Source organism: Ceratotherium simum, chromosome 35 (assembly GCF_057802395.1).
Source record: "Ceratotherium simum simum isolate JZ-2026a chromosome 35, ASM5780239v1, whole genome shotgun sequence".
Taxonomy (NCBI): Eukaryota; Metazoa; Chordata; class Mammalia; order Perissodactyla; family Rhinocerotidae; genus Ceratotherium; species Ceratotherium simum.
In genome coordinates this window covers 12,529,667-12,548,584 of record NC_141934.1, presented here as the reverse complement: position 1 = coordinate 12,548,584, position 18,918 = coordinate 12,529,667, and the positions used below count along the sequence as shown (strand labels likewise).

Here is an 18,918-nt window from a genome sequence, read left to right as displayed (position 1 = left end):
GAACCGCCCCCAGCTTTTATAGTCCAGGGATGGAGAGTATAAACCTTAATGCATCCATCTCAGCAACACCTCCCTTAGTCATGGGAAGTTGCAGAAGAGACAAAGAGAACATTATGAACCTTGCAAGAACTCTGGAGTTTCATCTATTATCACCAGCAGCATGAGCCCAAAGTCATTTAAATCATCTGGGGGAGGGGGATGGGGAGAGTGGGAAACGTAATTATTTGCCAGGGAGCGTTATTGGCTGAGTACAAACCGGTTGTTATTTGTTTTCTCTGTTGGTTGTAACGATTTCAGGCTGGCGATGGTGTTCAGCCACAGGATCCAACACGTCAGTTATGACAACTTCATTGCTGTCATTAGCGCCTTTTGTTTGCAGTGAACACAAAAAGCTGTTCAGCATTAAGAGGGTCGAGGGAAAAAGAGAGAGGAGGGAGGTGGAGAACGTGAGAGAGCACAGGAGAGAGCCCCAGAACTGAGGTTCACACACTATTAATACCAAGGAAACACACCCCTGGGTGATCCAGTCAGCTGACTGCAATGGGAGACCCAAATTTGGACTCCCTGTTCTTTCTACTAGAAGAATCGTTGCTTGTGTTTATAAAGGCTAACCATTTTTGCCCATTTTGGTTCTTGGAAATGCCCTAGGGAGATGTTATTTTTGGTAAGGGGTCTTCCTGCTTTAAGCATGGTGACTGTGAGTAACCGTTTCAGTATCTACTCTAGCATGCCAGGGGAAAATGAAGCCAAAGAAATAGAGGAAGTGCAGTGACCTTTACTGGGGACCAATGGGTGGCAGGCAGGGTGCATTTTTATGCGTAAAATTATCATCTCCTGTGTCTGCTCAACAATCCTGGGTTCGGTGGCCTCATTCCCACTGGATTGATAGAACAACAAAGCACAGAGAGGTAAAATGTTGCCTCTAAGATCACCCAGCCAGTTAGAGCAGAGCAGGGATTTGAATTCAGGTGTGTCTCTTGTTCCAAATTTACTACACGATGCTGCAAAAAACCCCAAATAAACAACTCCCCCCAAACAAAACAAAAAAGAAAAAAGAAAAACCTCCCACCACCAACAAAATTCTTAACTGAAGTCACAGATGCAGGGTTAAAAATCTCAGTCTTTGGAACACCGTGAACACGTAGGCAGAAGTATGTATTTATTTGATGATCTGATCATGCAAAAGCTCGAATGATAAAAAGACATATTGAAAGAAATTGTATTAATTAAATCATAAAAATGTGTTATGTTTTTTTGGGAACTTACTCCTCCTGGGGTGACCCCTGACAAGACACTCTGTGTTCCTGTTTTTAGGCAAGAAAAGTGGGCGGCCGATGTAAACCTTGGTCTCCCTGGTGTACTTGTGCTCTCTGGTCATTTCACTTTCTGCTGTGCGACCAAGCTCTTTTGACTCGTGTTCCTACTTCTTAAATCTCTCTTGTCTTTTTCTGGACAACTTTATGAAGATTGTGCCTTAGATCCTGAGAAATACCTGGTGAAACTGGCCAATTGTGATGGCAGGCAGATCAGGGAAACAGATCCAGGAGGGTTGGTGTGGTGAGAGAGGGAGGGAGAGAGAGATGGAACAAAAGAGGGCAGGGTTCTCCTGCGGACCAAATCAGGCTCCTTCTGCTGTGACATTACATTTAATGTCCAAAGTTTGACCTTAACAATTTCTGGTGAACTCTGTTAACTCCCCAAGCTATTAACAGAACATTTACTCAAATCCTAGTCAAGTCCAGGTTCATGGTGCAATGTGACCAACGCACATGAATTAAAGGAATTTATTAATTCCCAACTTGGGTCTTAAGAGTTCCTGGGTGTCCCTTAACACTACTCCAGCCCCAGGGTCACATGGGTTCTGAACATGGACTTGTGTGTAAAAATAAGAAGCAAATGAAAACCCCGGGGCTGCGTGGGCTGTGGCGACCAGACACCGAGACTGAGGATCAGGAAGCTGGAAATTCCCTCCTGCCTCGGGGTTGGCTTGTAGATTTTCCACTTCCCTAAATCAGCCTTGCGGTGGGTCTGTGCGCACAGTAGGTGCTCCCCAATCATCTCATGAATCAATGGTAAAACCACACGAGCCAGAGTACTCGTTCTAGTTTTCAGCGAGCATTTTAACACTCAAACTCAAGGCTCTCCCCTGAGCTCAAGAGAGCGGAGACCACCCTGAGCCCACCGCTCCTCCATCAGGGGACTCCCTAAGGGCAGCTCCGCTCCCACGGGGGAGCTCTCCCCTCGCTTCGCCCTGCTTAGGAGGAGACAAGCAACTTTCTCCAGCTTTTAGGTTTCTCTTTGCTGAGTTTACAGGGGGGATGCTCAGGGTCAGGAGCGAGGCTTGGGGCCCGACGGGCACAGGTGGGGCACGCGCACTCCTGGGGTCCCCCCCAGACCTCCTGGAGGATGCTGATGGACACCGTCCAGTTTGAGGACTGCCGTGTGCAGGGCACGGAGACCTCCCCGCTGCCCCTTGGGTGTCGGGTCCAGGGCACGCCGGTCTCGCAGGAGTGCTGGGGGAGAGGGGGCGTGGGAGCGCAGGGAGCTGGGGCGGGAGGCCGGGGGGGGAAGGAGAGGAAGTCCCCGGTGGCCACCCCGAGGGGAGGGCGGGACGCGGCCCGCAGGGACTGGGTCAGGAGGCGAGAGGCGGGCCCGGCACGCAGCTGCGCGCGGGAGCCGAGGGGCACTGGCCGCCGGGCGCGCGCTCCCCGCCGCCCCTCGCGGAAGGGGCGGGGGCGGGGGCGGCGGCGCTTGCGCGGCGCGGGGGCGGGGCAGGGAGCGGGGCGGGGCGCTGGAGGGCGGGGCAGGGAGCGGGGGCGGGGCGCTGGGGCGGGGCAGGGAGCGGGGCGGGGCGCTGGGGCGGGGCGGTGACCCCGGCGGGCGCGAGGCTGCGGCGCGCGCGGGGCGCCGACGGGGCGCCGGGCGCGCGGCGGGCGGGGGCGCGCGGGCGGGCGCGCGCGGGGCTGCCCGGGGCGGCCCCCCCACGTCGGGGCGCGGCGGGCGGCGGCGGCGGGAGCGCGTCCCGTCCGGGTCCCGAGGAGCCGCCGCCGCCGCCGCTCGCCAACATGGCGGACCTGGAGGCCGTGCTGGCCGATGTCAGCTACCTGATGGCGATGGAGAAGAGCAAGGCCACCCCGGCCGCCCGCGCCAGCAAGAAGATCGTGCTGCCCGAGCCCAGGTACCGGCTCCCCGCGCCCGCGCCGCCGCCCCCCGCGGCCGCCAGCGACCCCCTGCGTCCGGGAGGGTCGGCGCTGCGCCGCGGCCGCCCCCCGGCCGGCGTCCTCGGGCAGCTGCGCTGCGGGGCCGGCCTCGCCGTTCCCGTCTCTGAAATGGGGCAGCGGAGGGCTGTTGGGGGGACTCCCGGAGAGAGCGCCCCAAAGTGCCCAGCGCGGCGCCGGGCTGTTCGGATGTGGTTGTGACTTCGCTGGGCTGGTCCATCCCTGCCTCTCAGTCCTGCCCCATCCGTGTGGTGCTCGCTGTTCCGGTGCTGGGGTTTCCTCCTGCCCATCCCTGTCACCCCCTCTGCCCCATGCCTTGTGCTCCATCCTGGTCGTCCCTTCCCTGGTCCCCGCTGTCCCTCTTTCCAACTCCATCCTCAGCTCCCTCTGGGCTCCGTAGCTGGGGAGTGCAGGCTTGTCGCCTTTCTGTCCCAGGTACTTAAACTGCTGTTTTCAGTGCTTGGTCCCCTTGAGGTCCACCCGTCTAGACAGCTTCCGACCCTCCTTGCCTTTCCTCCTTTGTGGCCCCAGGCAGTAATGAGTGGATTTGGACCCACTCAGTTTTCTTTCTGGTGCTGTGTGCCGCCTGAGCCGCTTCCTCAACTTGCAGATCTCCTGGTGGCACTTTTTTAAAAAGGTTGAGCTGGGATTCACTTAAAAACGCACACTGACTGGGTGATTCTAGACAGGAATTTGCTGTTTAAATTACCACAGAAGGGCCCTATTAAATCGGCAAGGTCCATACCAAGTTGTAATTTTATCTCGAAAATGATTTATTATTGATGAACTCATAAAAGACTTAACTAGTTCACATTAGCACAGCCCCAGGAAAGATGGTTCATCGCATTAATAGTGAGTTTCAAATAGCGCATCAGTGTATCAGGGTTGGATTTTTTTCCCCCTAGCTTCTTTCCTAATTAACACCATCGTGAGTTGTACAGCGAATGTGGCTCCTTGATGCTAAATAGCTCTTAGTGGAATTGATGATAAAAAGAGGCATCTTCTTTATGGTGAATTTGAAACCATGCAATTTTGTAAGATATTGGAATCTAAACTAAAGCTATTCTGCAAAGCATCAGTCCTTCAAATGTTATACACCCAAGATTGCTTAAGTGTTACCTTGACATAAGAAAAAAATCTTTCTTTTGACACTAGGTGATCACCAGATTATTTTTTACAAGTTCACGAGCCCGAGACTTAACGACTTAGAAAATATCAGTCCCTTTGAGTTATTTGTTGTGAAAAGCCAACTTGTGTAAATGAAGCATGCTGGATATTTTTGGCTTGCTTGCCCTTCCTAGCCCATGACTCTTGTTGGTTTTGCAGAGTGTGCTTTTTGATTAGCAATGCCAAGCTGTGAAAATCAGGGGAGAGTTCAGACCTTTTGGAGCGTCGTGGCATTAACACCCCAATTCCAGAGTTTAACGTATGTATCTGACGCGCATTGAACAGCGGTGCTGTTTAAAATTTCTGGCGAATGGGAAGCTGAGTAAAACAAGAACCCCCAAATCAAACTGGAATTTCATTAAAAAAACCCACATTTCTATAAATGTGGTATAAATTGCTTAATTGCTTTTTCTTGTGCCTTTTCTACTCTTCCAAAAGGGCAGGGAGTCCTACATATGTAGAGTTTCTTTATGTGAAATCAACAAATCTTAATTCGGGGGTGGGGGTGGGGGGGGTCATATAATATTACTAAAATTAGGAACTTCTGCTCATTTTTTTTTTCTTGCTGTTTTGAACTTAATGTGACTTCTGCTTTTTTAGTGTCCTTCTTAAGAACATGCTATGTGCTTAGGATATTCACTTCCTTGTATGAATGCCTTTGTTTTCGGTGGTATTCTTTAGTAATGCTTTCTTTTAAGGCAGGATTAGTGATGGCGAGCATATCTCTCATGACATTTTAGGATTGAGAAATATCAAGGGGAGAGTAATTTTAGGAAACAGCTCTTTAGTAATTGTTATTCTGTTGCTTTTTTAAAATAGACTCTTGAATCAGGCCATTGGAGCCTCCTCTAGGGATTCTAATTTGTTTTGTCTATCTCAATGGCTTTGGCTTTAGTTTTGTAATGTGACCATTTTCATAGTAACAGCCACTCCTTGTGCTGTGTTAGGATTCTGTTACATTGAGATTATCCGGTAAAACATCTTGTAAATTTTTCTCTACCAATGGATGGCAGTTAGTGGCCTACCTGCTGGATTTTGGGGTGTGGGTGGGAGGTTGGGGGATTTCTAGATGTGGTAAGCAAGTTAATTTCATGTTAAAATGCCTCAGCAACATGACTCAAAAAACTAATATGATTTCACTATATTGGTAAAGGATGCTGGTCAAATGTTTTCAGATGAGAGTTTCTATTTCAGCTTCATTTTGGAGCGAGCCATGTGATCCCCAGGCTTTGGTATTCTTGAAAAAGATGTTTAGCTTCGTATTTTTAGCATCTAAATAAGAAGCATAAACTTGCCACTGGTCTATCACCAGTGACCTTTTATTTCTAGCTAGTTGTTTCAAGTCACTGTAGTATTCTCTGTGCTTCCTTATTTTAGTTACTTTGCCTTTTCCACAGTTTTAAACAGAAAAGCAACAGAACTAAACAATATCTAGCTAATTTAAATGAAATGCCAGATCTGCAGTCCCCTGCCTATTACGGGAGAATCTCAGAAAATGGAACATTCAGCCCAGGAGTGATTTGCTTCTCTGAGATGGCAAGAGGCAACCATTTTGTTATGTTGACACGTTATTCAATTAACCAGCCAATGAGTGTAAATCCTGTAAAAGCTGACTATTTGTTCAAATTACATAGCTGCTTTCGTTTACTGGAACATTTGTTGAGCTAATGTAGCTGATAATGGAATCTATGGGGAATAGTAAACTATGACCCATGGACTCACTGTGCAGGCACAGTTGAAAACAGGAGCATTTAGATATGCCTGCTGGTTGTTTCAGACCATATTAGAAAAGAGCTACTTTTATTTAATACGATCTAGTTCATAAGCCAAGGCCTACAAAGGGTCAACATCTTAAGTGATCAAGACAGCTTTTGCTTTAGGGCCATTACTCCTTTTAACCTTTCCCAAACAGAATGAAGTTCACTTGACTTGAAATCACACATAGTGGAAAAAGGTTGAGTAACATGAAATTGATCTTTCCCCCAGAGCCTCATTTCTGTTCAGTGGACACTGAAAATTTTGGATCCTCAGTTGTAAAGCTTGTCCTTTCAAAGGATTCATACAATGTGATAGGAACGTCTGAAAACAACATTTTAAAGATTCTTTGTAACTTTCTGGGAGCATTTAGACAGTTCTTAAGGACATTTGTGATCTCGTTTATTACATTAATTCAGTACATGGTTGTAGAGCCATTTCTCTGAGCCTGGCATGGGGATACTGTGACTAACCTGACCACAGCCCCTTCCTTCAAGGGGGCTTATAGTCCAGTGGGAAACACACAGAAATTGAGCCAAGAAAGATGTTTACTGTAAAGTGCAGTTGCTTGAAGATTCTATTTAACCGCAGACAAGTAGCATTTGGATGGCTTTTATTATTCTATATTTGTAGAACACATTATGTTTGCTAAGTGTTTTACAATAATTTGTTAATTATTCCCCTTGAAGAGCTATCTAACCATAATATGCAAAGTAATATGGTAGTTTGCATCTTCCTATCAACTCCCAGATGTCATCGATGCTGAAAAGTAGCTCAGTTTTCTTTTTTTGTGGAAAATGCAGGTTTCTTCAGTAGTTTCCCTAACTCCAGTTAGTGAGTGGTTGGTGAAATATTGAAATATTCCTCTCTGTTTCGGTTGTAGGGTATTCTGTGCCTGCACTCTTCTGTGCCCTCAGCCTGCCTGTGAACTGAAAAGCCAGTATGGAAGAGGGAATAGCCTTCAGGGAGAAAATATTCTTTCTTGTTGATGGGAGTATTTCGATGTATAAAGCGGTGGTAAAGTTCTCGCTTCTTTTTCTCTAAGGTCCACATTCAACGTGTAATTTGTTCTGACCTTTCAGTTATTATTTCATTCTTGGTCAAAGTTAATTTGAGCCAGTGACTTCAAGATGCAAGTGGGGCACGCAGTTGTTGATTCCTAGAAATAGATGTTCCAGTGCAATCAGTTCTGGACCTAGCATCTGCCCCAGTCAGGCTGTGTGAAATGCTTTGAATCGAGAGCCCTGGAGATCTCTGTGTGGTACAGGCAGTCCCAGCTTTTAGACACAATGTGTTCTTAGAGACAGCCTCTTAAAAGCACTTCCTCGGTATGCTGGATTTGGCTTTGCCAGACATCTGTTTGGACAAGGAGGGGAGTTGTTGGAGCGAGTGTCAAGGCTTGAAGAAGGGATGTGTGGGTCTTTATCCGTCCGTGGTTGGCAAGCTGAGTGGGAAATGCAAAGTGATAGAAAACAGGATGCCTGGGGTCCCCGGAGCCCCCACGAGAGAGAGAATTTAACTTCCATGAAGTAGTAATGTAGTAACCACCATTTATTGAGAGCTTACCCTCTGCCGGGCAGGTTGCATAATTAATGCATTTGTTCCCCAAAATAGTGCTATCAGGTGAGTAGCAGTCAAGGTGCTCTGCCTAGGTGACAGCTGGATGCCCGAGGCAGGAGTCAAGTTCAGGTTTCCCAGCATCCGGGTTCCTTCCGCCTTGCTGTGCTGTCTCACCAAAATGAATGAGGCACACCCTCACCTCTTATTTTGCAAGGAATGGACTAAATAGTGATACTTTTTGGTTTGGGGAAAGATCATTTTGCGGGCCGTCTCAGTCAGCTGCTAGTGAGGCATTAGAGAAGTCCGGACTGTCCTCAGAGATTCAGAGAACAGCTGTTCCTCTGGGACCTGCGAAGACGGTAATTATGACTAAGTGAATAAGCAGTTTCTTCCTTATTTCCCATGAGGAGCTTGAGGGTTAAATGCCTGTTCTGTTTAATACAAGAAGTGCAATCTTGCTGCTGTTAATGAGAAATGGTTTAATAGACTGCCTCACCCCTCAGCCTCCAAACAGGGTTTCTCCCTGTGTTGTTATTTAGAAAGAAGGGCAACTCAGGCTGCCTCCCCGAAATCTCCGTTTCTGGGAAAAAGGAAAAAGGGCCAAACAGTATTTTTTGGCTCTGTTTGCAATAAAAATCACTGTCTCGTTCAAAGAATCTTCCTCTGTTAATAGAGCAGTGTATTTGAAGACCGCTGGAGGTGAAAATGTATTCTGTGTGTGTGATGGTCTTGTCTGTGCTTATTCTCTGGACATTGGTGCTGGGGAAATGGAAGCGATTAACTTGGCAACTTTTACTTTATTATTGTTAAATCATTTGTATGCTAAGTAGTGTGCCTGGCGATGAGGCTGGGTGTCCCTGATCTGCCTCTGCTTCTCCTGTTTCTCACCTCTGTATATTCTCTATTTTTATGAGTGATTGGACGTTGGAACCCCTGGGCCTTTTTTGACTGCCCAATGGGTCTAAAATGCGGGAGGAGAAGTAATACCTTGGCTCCTTATATCCTGTAAATGTTTCTTCTAGTTTTGGAAGTCTCCTTTAGGGTCCTCTCTGCTTCAGCGTCAGGGGGGAGCATAGGCGTGGTGTAATACACTCTGTATTGGACATTATAGAAAAAGCCCTGTAGGGAGTACGGTGACAATGTTTTTGCAGTTCAGCTATGTTGTGATTGGTGATTTGTAACAGCCTTGGCCCAGCCTTGGACCTGTTCTCTTGTGTGCTACCATTTCCTTCTTCCAGGGTCTCAGGAGCAGGAAAAGGTGATTATAGGAAAGTAGCCAGGCCAGACCTTGAAGGGCAGCTGCCATTTTCCTGTGCCCTCCTTTCCACCTGCCATACTACTGTAACGAAAGAGAAACTTCTAGATTAGGAACCAGGAAATATGGACCTGATTCCACTGGCATCTTGCCATGGGCCCTCAGTAAGTCACTTAAATTCACAGTATTCAGTTTCCCCATCTGTACAATATGATATCTAGTCATTTCTGATCATGAAATGTCCTAATAAGATCTCTGTCTCTCGTGAGCATTTTTGTATCCGTACAATGTATTCGTAAACAGGAGAGAAGATTAATTTCAAACACAGAGAACCCAAGAGAAAAAGATTGGAAGAAACATTAAAAGATGATTTTTATTTACGCCATAGGTGGTAGTTAGGATTATACACAGTACAAGGTGTAGCATCTTAAATAAGTACAAAATAGTAGCAGATATAAGGCAGTATTGCACGGAGACCCTTGTGCTGTGTGCTCGGAGGGGGCGGGCTCGGGAGGCAGGATTTCTGGAAAGTTGGAGGGTTGACCCTTAGAACCATAAGTAGGTGAATTTCTCAGATTTCTTCTCAGTTTTCCTCTAGCTTTGTGGTGGCACTGTTTGTCTAGAACCATCTACACATGATGCCTCACTTGGTTCTTTTTCTTTCTTCCTCCCTCCTTCCCCTTTTTTCTTCCCTCCATCCCTCCTTCTCCTCTTTCCTTCCTTCCTCCCTTCTTTCCTTCCTTCCATCCGTCCTTCCTTGCATCCATCCATCCGGTAAGCTCTGGGCTGTGTTGGCTTCAGTACAGAAGAGTTCACACACATGCTGCTCTTAAATATAGATAACTAAGCAAGTAGAAGAATTGACTCATCCTTTAGAAGTCTTTGCTTCAGGAAGATGAACCCAAAATCCTAATCTAAAAGCAGCTGGCTTCAGTGTATGGAGCGTAAGGTAATTCATTCTAGTCTTCCTTAGACATCAACAGATTGCATATTAATAAAATTGCATTGATTGCATATTAATAACATTGCATTGTAGTATTTCATGTTTGAAAAGATCTTGGAGGGCGTCCAGTCTAATCATTAAATGAGTGACTTCCCTCTCTAACATCCAGCCAGGGTCATCTTGGAGGAGCATCTTTAAAAGCTCTGTTGTGTTAAAAAGCTCTTGTAGTTAATTCAGTGCATCTATCTCTTACTATCCTTTTGTGGTCATGCAAAACAAGTTTAATCCATCTCAAAAGTGACAGATCTTCACATATTTGAAGGCAGCTGTGCTAGCCCAGGGTGGCTTTTATAGGAAGCTGTCCCCAGTTCCTTTAGTCATTGCTCATATCACGCTGAAGTCTGCACGCTGCTCCTGTGCAATCTCCGCTCCTCAGTCTGAACATTCCCTAGCTGAGTAAGAATAACAAAATTTATGAAGACTAAAAAGATATCTGTAAAATTACTATAATTAATTTAGCGATGGCAAAACTAGTTATAAATCTTATGTCAGGTGTATGATTGAGTCCCTCTAAAGTTCTATTATAGGGAGAAAACTTTTGGTTCCTTGAATGATGTAACATTTATTACCCTGGTTTGGTGAGGGGATTAATGTTTCCATTAGTCAGAGTCTGGAAGCTGGGTATGGGTGATACGTGTGTTATGACAGGGACTGCTGTTTGCTGAGTGCCAGGTAAGTGCTAGGCACTGCATAATTCTTAGATAATTATGGGCTAAAATATTTTAGGGGGAAAGTGAGCTTTAATTATGCTGAAAAGATCATCTTCTAAGCATTTTAGGGTTTATGTTTCATATATTCAGAAACTTACAACTCCATTAGCGAGGGAAGGCAGCAAGTTTCTTCATTTTCAGCAATAAAACTTTCTGGAATAACATGTTCTTCGTATTTGTGCTTTGTCTAATTAAGTCAGCCCATTGCTCTTTATTACCTTATCTGGAAAGATAACTCTGCGTATATTTTCAGGTTATTTCTTCTGTGTTTTCTCTATCTGTATTGCTTTTGATAAGGGTTTAAGTTAAAAATGAACTAGACATTTCGTGGGAAGGCATTTATACAGCTGTTCAATACTGCAGACCTGCATTCTGCGCTGTGAGTGTCTGAGGCCGTGATGACATTTTAGATGTATCTTCTTTTAAAAATATGGGGCTTTTGCTGTTTGGTGGTGGTGGTGGTGGTGGGGTCTGTACCCTGTTTGGAAATGGGCGTCATCCTAATGGGTCAAGTCGGGGACTTGAATATTCATCTTTAATCGGTCCTACTTTTTTCACCCATATTTCCTATTTTCTTATATTATAATGACACCCTAACTGGCAAAGGAAGCATGCAATGAATCTTGTCATCACAACATTAAGTATAGAATCTAGTGTAAAGTTTTTGTGCTATCTTTTTGTATTCCATTTAGGACCTGCTTCCTTCTGTTTTGTTTCTAGGGGCAGCAGAGGAAAGCTTGTTATTTATGCAAAACATCCCAGCTAGAATTGGTCTAGAAGGAGAAGGTGTTTTCTGCACAATAGCAATTTCTAATAATGAATGAGAAGATACTTATGTTAATAACTTCCCTCCCCACCTCCAAAAAAACCCATAATGGTGAGAATTTTTGTGATCAAGGATTTCTTAGGATTTAATCATTTGGTTGATTGGTTTTTTTATTCCGTGTGGAAAACTAGCTTGTATTCTGTGTTTCTGTCTTTTAAGAAAAGGGACCTGCTAGATGGGAGATTGGTGTTTCAAATTATTTTTTTTAAAAATTCAGGTTACTCTATAAGAAAAGCTTATTTTCCTCTGGCCATTTCATACTGGAAAAGTTTAATGAAGTAGACGGTAGAAACTCCTTCATATGAGATTAGAGTTTTAAGGTAAGCATTATGGCCTGGCCTGTGGTTATCTCATGACTGTCTGGGGTAGGATATATGATGACAGAACAGTAGAAAAAGCAAGACTTTTTTTTTTTTTTTTTTTTGCTGAGGAAGATTGTCCCTGAGCTAACATCTGTGCCAGTCTTCCTCTATTTTGTATGTGGGTCGCTGCCACAGCATGGCTGCAGACGAGTGGTGTAGGTCCATGCCCAGGATCCAAACCCTGGGCCGCCGAAGTGGAGCATGCGAACTTAACCACTACACCACTGGGCCGGCCCCCGCAAGACTCTTTTGAAAGCTCAGTGGTTCTGACCTGTTAAAACTCTCTCCTACTCTAGGAAACTTTCTCCAGAACTGGGGTATGACTTGGATCAGTGTTGAAATGATCATGATGGGAGATCAACTTGCTGGACTTCACATTTATTTTATTTTTTGCTGAGGAAGACTGGCCCTGGGCTAGCATCTGTGCCCATCTTCCTCCACTTTATATGGGACGCCGCCACAGCATGGCCTGACAAGCAGTGCGTCGGTGCGTGCCCAGGATCCGAACCGGCGAATCCTGGGCTGCCGCAGCAGAGCGCACGCACTTAACCGCTTGCGCCACCGGGCCGGCCCCTGGACTTCACATTTAGATCCTTATGTGTGTGTGTTAACTTATTAAACCGTGACATCTGATAACTGATTTTATGTTTATGTGATAGATTTGAATTGAGAGTAAAAAACCTCCATTAATACTTGTATATAGTGCTTTATAGATTTATACGTAGTAACTCTTTTTAGTTCTTGCAATTATCCTCCGTAGTAGGCAGAAATTTAAAAAAGAAAAAACAGTTACCCCAGACATGTCCACGTGGGCATGTTGAGGGGTGTATTTTGTTTATTTGGGGGAAAAGCTCGCTCTCTCCTTAGATGCTAGTATCTTTCCTCTGGTCCTGGGGGGGTAGCCTTCAGCCTTTCAGACTCAGAAACTAGATTTTGTCACCGTACTGAGCATCTGTCTGTCTCTTTTTGTGAAATTCATGTCAATCAGCCAAGTCTGCCTGACCAGCCCATTCTCTTCTTATAGGCTGGTGGTTCTTATTTTAAAGTTAAAGACCTTTTTAAGAATCCCATGAATCTAGAGGCTTCCACTCCCCAAAGTGCACTAACTCACATAGTAGATTTATCTGAAAAGCCAAACTGTAACCAGAATATCAAATTGCTGCTTTACACTCAATCCTGACTCTCCCAGGAGCCTGGTGCCCGAAGTCTGCGTGGCCAGAGCATTGTCTCCTGCGGGTCGCCCTCGTGGAAGTACAGTGCCCTCAGAAGGTGGCACGGCCCGCACAGGCCCGTGCCCAGATGGGTCGGCAGGGTCTAGCGTCTGGCTCTTTGGCTCCAGGAGCTGGGACGGAGTCATTTCTTCACGGGGTGGCTCTACACTGGATGTGGAACACTTCAGTTCCCTGACAGTGAGTGGCTTCTGTGACTACTTGCCTTTCCAAATTTGCCCGTTTCCTGTTCTAATTGGTGGGCAGGCCTCCACTGGATTTGAGAATACAGTCACTGAAGCCACAGCCAAGGCTAGCCAGCCCAGGAGCCTCTGGCATTTCTCTGCCCTTTGTGTTATGTATTGATTTAAAATTTTTATTCTCAGAGGGCATGTTTTTGTCCTTATTTTCAGATTCCTGGAAATGGCTCCACATTACTCATGATCCCCACCTTAGAAGGGAGAAGTTCAGGTTCAAAGAGAAGCTAATTGCTCAAGATCACGTTGATAGCAAAGGACACAGTTGAGGCTCAAACCAAATTCTGTGCCGTTTAATAGACCGTATATATCTTTTGCCAAGTGAATCACCTAAGAGAAGAAGGTTCTTAGATTTGGGTAGAGGAACATTGTCAATTTCAGACATTATTAACACAGTTTGAAAATGCATTGTTTTCATTCAGTGAGGGATCTGCTAAGGTGCTCAATAGCTTACATATACACTTGTGCGCGCCACGTAAGGATGTTTTGGTCGATGATGGACCACAGGGATGATGGTGATTGCATAAGGTTAGTACTGTATAGCCTAGATGTGTAGTAGGCTATACCATCTAGGTTTGTGTAAGTCACTCTATGATGTTCACACAATGACAAAATTGCCTAATGACGCATCTCTCAGAACGTGTCCCCATCATTAAGTGGCACAAGACTGTAATTTCACTGGAGACATTGATTTAATAAAAAATATATGGATAATTCCTTAAAAGATAAGATGTCATCAATTTCATGTTAAATAATAGGATAGTTATCAGTAATGATGGCAATGTTATAAACTGAGAAAAGCTACATGTGAGGGGTTCTTAATATTTTCTTACCCCAAATATCTTTTTGTTATTGCACATGCAGCCTTCTCTTAAAAAACAAAGTTAAAATTCATCTCTCTCCCCGTCAGTAGGTAAATAGGTATCCTTGGCTTGAACATACTTATCGTTTACTCTGGATACATAGGGGATTTTTTATGTTAAACTTGATAATGTTGTTAGTGGTACATTCTAAATTGTGATAGAAAATTAAACAGGTTGTCTATTTAACCTTTGCACACAAAGGTTGTTGAGATCACACTGGGATGGAGTACGCTGTGTGTCAGGGTGGGTCCATTTACGACTTGCCTTCTTCACCTACTGGTACGTGCTCAGCTTTTCTTGTTAGTCAGGTAGAGACGAATCTCAGTCTTGAATTGCTGCGTGATATGTCATAAAACCATTATCTGCCTAACCTTGTGTTCATCATCATAGGTGCTGTTTCAGTGAATGTGCTCACCCGTGTAACTCTGGGCCAATGTGTGAGTCCTGTAGGACAGCCCCCTCAAAGTTAGACAGGTGTGGGCATTTTCAGTTTTGCGAGATGATGCCAAATTGCCCTCTTTATTTTAAGGATAAATAAAGCTGCATGCAGAAGAGTTTAAAATCTTTTCATATAGATCATATAGACACAACTGGGTGATAAGAACGAAGATTTTAACTTTAAATGAAGAGATACTTGAGGACAGGACAAGAGCTGAGTAAAAACCCTACAAGGTTAAATTTGAATTGGAAAGTCATGATTTTTTTTTTCTTTTCAAATATATGGATTTATCAGGTTCAGCCTTGGAAGAGCCTGAGAAACAATTGCAGTCCCATTGCAGTGGGCACCCTCCACAAACACACCTGACTCTAGGAGTGGGCAGGGCCCGGGCGAGATGAGCCTGGAACCCCTGTGATCTGTAGAATCAGAAAGCAAAGGAGCCCTCTGAGAGTTGGGGTGGGCACCACGCCAACAAATGCAGAGGCTTGGGGAGGGAGCTCCCACCGGTCAAAGGTGGGACAATTTTCGCATCGAAAGAATGTGGCTGCAATTGATTAAAATACTCTGAATCTATTCAGACCCTTATGGTAGGCAGAATAATGGCCCCCTAAAATGTCTGCGTCCTAATCCCCAGAATCTGTGAATATGTTATGTTACTTGGCAAGAGGGTATTAAGGTTGGAGATGCAATTAAGGCAGCTAATGTGCTGCCTTTAAGATAAAGAGATTCTCCTGGGTTATCTGGGTGGGCCTGGTGTAATTGCAAGGAAGGCAGGAGAGTCAGTGTCAGAGTGACCAGTGTAAGAAGGAGTCGACCCGCCATTGCTGGCTTTGACCATAGAATGGGGCCATGGGCCGAGGAATGAGGGCAGCTTCTAGAAGCTAGCGAAGGTTGGGAGATGAATTCTCCCCTAGAGCCTCCACTAGGAACGCAGCCCTGCTGACACTCGGATCTCAGCCCAGAGAGACCCATTTCAGACTTCTGACCTAAGATCTGTAAAGTAATAAATTTCTGTTGTTTTAAGCCACCAAATTTGTGATTACTTTTTACAGCAGTGAGAGGAAACTAATATACCCATGCTATCCAAAAAAGAGATTCCCAGACACAGCAGAAGAAAGCAAAGCACCTTGTCGATCACCACTGGCCGTAAAAATAGGGCACCGACTCTGTCTCTGAAAAGCGGCAATTAAAAAGGGAAAGAGTTAAGCATTTATTTACCTTTCCCATAAGAACTACATTTTGGGGTAACCAAAAATCTCTAGTTGATGCGGGCACATTCTTCTTTACAGAAAAATTGCAGCAAATGAATGTGGAAGGAATGACGAAATTAGAAAAACCACCATTTTGCAGTTGTTAATGAAAGTATTGATTTAGGCAAAAGTCATCAGTGTATGAAACCACTAAATGACAGGTTGATGGGGGATTTTGAAAGGAGAGATGAGACTGTCACCAACTGAATTTTCTAAGTAATTTTCACATCAGTAAGAAGAAATAACTCTGCGCCTCCTTAGGTGAGGCATTATGACGTACCAAGACCATCTAGTGAGCATTCTTGCCCCCAAAAGGTGACTTGAATATAATCACGTCTGTAGAGGTGACTTTCAGCTTACAGGAAATATGGAGATAGAAGAAGAAATTGAATGACTGTATGAGGAAGCAAACAGACAAATCCAGAATGGGGGACATTCGGGGCTGCTGTGTTGGTTTCCTCGGAAAGTCACTGGAGTGAAGATAAAAAGTGGGTGCTGGGGAGGGGGGTGCTCTAGAATAAAACAGGTTAAGAGATAGAACAATCAAATGAGTGATCTTGATTAGATCCTGATACAAACCCATCAACTATACAAAAGACACCTCTGAGAGAATCATGGAAATTTGGATGGGAACTGTGTATTAGATCTTCAGGAATTATTGTTATTATTTTCAGAGTGGGGTTGGGGAGTGATGATTGTGTTTATGGAAGGAAAATGCCCATAATTTTTAGAAATGCAGACTGGAGTAGGAACGGTAAAATGACACGCAGTCTGAGATTTGCTTTAAAAAATGGAGGAAAAGTTAGGGGAGGATAACAGTGACACACTTAAATCTTGATGACTGTTAATGAGGTGTCAAATGATGGTTATGGAGTTCAATATACTCTGCTCTTCTGCATATCTGAAAATTTTTACAAATAGTGGAATAGATAGCTAGGTGTGAGGATCGCAACTATATTCTTGCAGGGCTGATGAGAAGCTCCATTGTCCCAATGTCCCGTGGAGGAGCACTGGTGACTTAGGATATAAATTCCTATGACAGCATCGTACACAAATACAAAACGTCCTGCAGCTCAAATAACTCAGACTGAAGGGGGAGGATGCGCTTTTTGGAAACTGCATCAGCTGACTCAGAAACACGACACTGATTGCAAAGATGTGGGGAGAGTTTCGGTAAATGCATTTGCAACCGGAGAGTCCTGACTAATCCAGGTAGTATGGACAGATTTATGACCCCTTGGCCTGGACTTCTCGTAGAAGGATGTAAAAGAAGATGCGAGAAGGCTGTGCAAGAGAGAAAGCATAGTAAGACATGAAACTAGAAAACTGTATCCGTTTACTCCCTGAGTACAAAAGACTCCTCTGAACTTCATTCAGTCATGAATATCTATTAAATCGTAGCTCTGATGGTTAAATTCAGCAGGAAAAAAATAAGACCCCCTGCTATTTAAGATGATCTCCCCTCTAAGCATACTTTCCATGCCAATGACATGTGCAGTGTCTCTCTTATGAAAATTACTTTAACAGCGTTCTGTTTTTAAATTACTTGAATATGATTTGTCAAAACATTTCCAAATTATTACTTTAAAATAAGTGTTTTCTAATGTGTTGCTCTAATCCAGACCTCGCTAACTAATTACCAACAAGACCAGTATGAAGAAAGACAAAACTTTATTAAGGGAAGGCAAAGAAAACTTGGACCAGTGGAGAGCTACAAGGATTTCTGGATAGGAGGACTCAATATTGGGAAGATGTTCGTTCTCTTCAGATTAATCGAATCAGAATCCAAATGAGAATTTTAAAGAAACTGACAAGCTGATCCTCATTCATCTAGAAGAGAAAAATGGGCAAAAAATAACCAGTAACGTTTTGAAGAAGTGAAACAATGGGAATCTGCTCTACCAAGTATAAAACATTGCTACAGCAGTTAAAACAGTGTGGATTGGTGCAGGCATAATCACATAAGTGGCACTGCCTGCAAAGTCTTGTCTGTATGTATATTTATATTCATATATGATATAATTTGAATTTGGTTTATGAATAAAGGTGGCTTTTAGAGTCTTGGGGGGAAAGGATGGTGTGATAGCTGGCCATCAAATAAAATCATAATCCCTCCACATTGGATACAAAAATAAATTCCTGAGTGTTTAATGAGATAATCATAAAAATAGTAAAAATAGAACAGTATGAGAGAATATATTTTTATTGCTCTGGAGTATAAAGGGCTCTCCCAAGCAAACCCCAAACCTGGAAACCATAAAGGGGAAGATGAACCAGTAGATGACACAAATTCCGAGTTCTCATGTGACAAAAGGTATCATATACCAAATTAAAAGAAAAGTTGTAGAAAAATTCCTTTGGATGATCCTGTTTGGAGCATATTTTAGTGTGCAAATGTGTTTGCCTAGACGGTGCTCGTTTACCGGGGTTCTGGACTGGTTTGCGTTGTCTGAGGGAGGAGTGGGGGCAGGAGGCCTAGCTGTTTAGGGAACCAGGAAGTGTGGCGATTTGTATCCAGTGAGTCAGCATTTTTGCTGGTTAAAGAAAGAATACATCACCTGTCAGTCCTTGGAAAGGAAGAGTTTGCTTTCAATAAGCCATGAAAAGCTGGTCATCTATCTCGTTTTTCACATAGTTAGAAAAATAAATGAGTCCAAAGGTGGAGATTTTTTGTGGTCTGGCGGAGTTCTCTGTGTATTTTTTTTTAATTGCCGTTGTGCTCTGTCCATTTGGTTATTTGGTGCAGGCTGACATGACTTACCAGCTCCTTCATGAGTGGTCCCCTTGCTTTCTCTCTCATTTCGTCTTTGCCTGTGGCCCCTCAGGGTCTGTAGTTTGGCTGTACTGAACTGGGCTCTGTCGCTCCCTGTAAGTGCCCCTGGAGAAGCATACTTGTCACATAGTATTGGGACTTCCTGATTACTTTGCTGTCACCCCTCTATATGTGGGCTTCTTCAGGGCAGAGACGCTTAGGACTCACTGTGTATTCCCAGTGTCCCCCACAGTGCCTGGTTTATAGAAAGGATGCAGTACATATTTTCAATG

At 44.4% G+C, this 18,918-nt stretch overlaps 1 protein-coding gene across 4 annotated transcripts in view; it reads left to right on the top strand.

Moving 5' to 3' along the window:
• Nucleotides 1–3,011: 3,011 nt before the first annotated feature.
• Nucleotides 3,012–18,918, top strand: part of GRK3 (G protein-coupled receptor kinase 3) — a 124,424-nt gene continuing 108,517 nt past the window's right edge. For 2 of the 4 annotated variants that reach the window (XR_015549964.1, XM_087424036.1), the window contains exon 1: nt 3,012–3,178. Coding sequence is in view for 2 of the 4 variants with exons in the window: in XM_087424036.1 (XP_087280162.1) it covers nt 3,066–3,178 (113 nt within the window). In the remaining 2 variants the exon portion in view is untranslated. The remainder of the gene's footprint in view (nt 3,179–18,918) is intronic. The other 2 variants (XM_087424037.1, XM_087424038.1) reach the window with 2 other exon arrangements.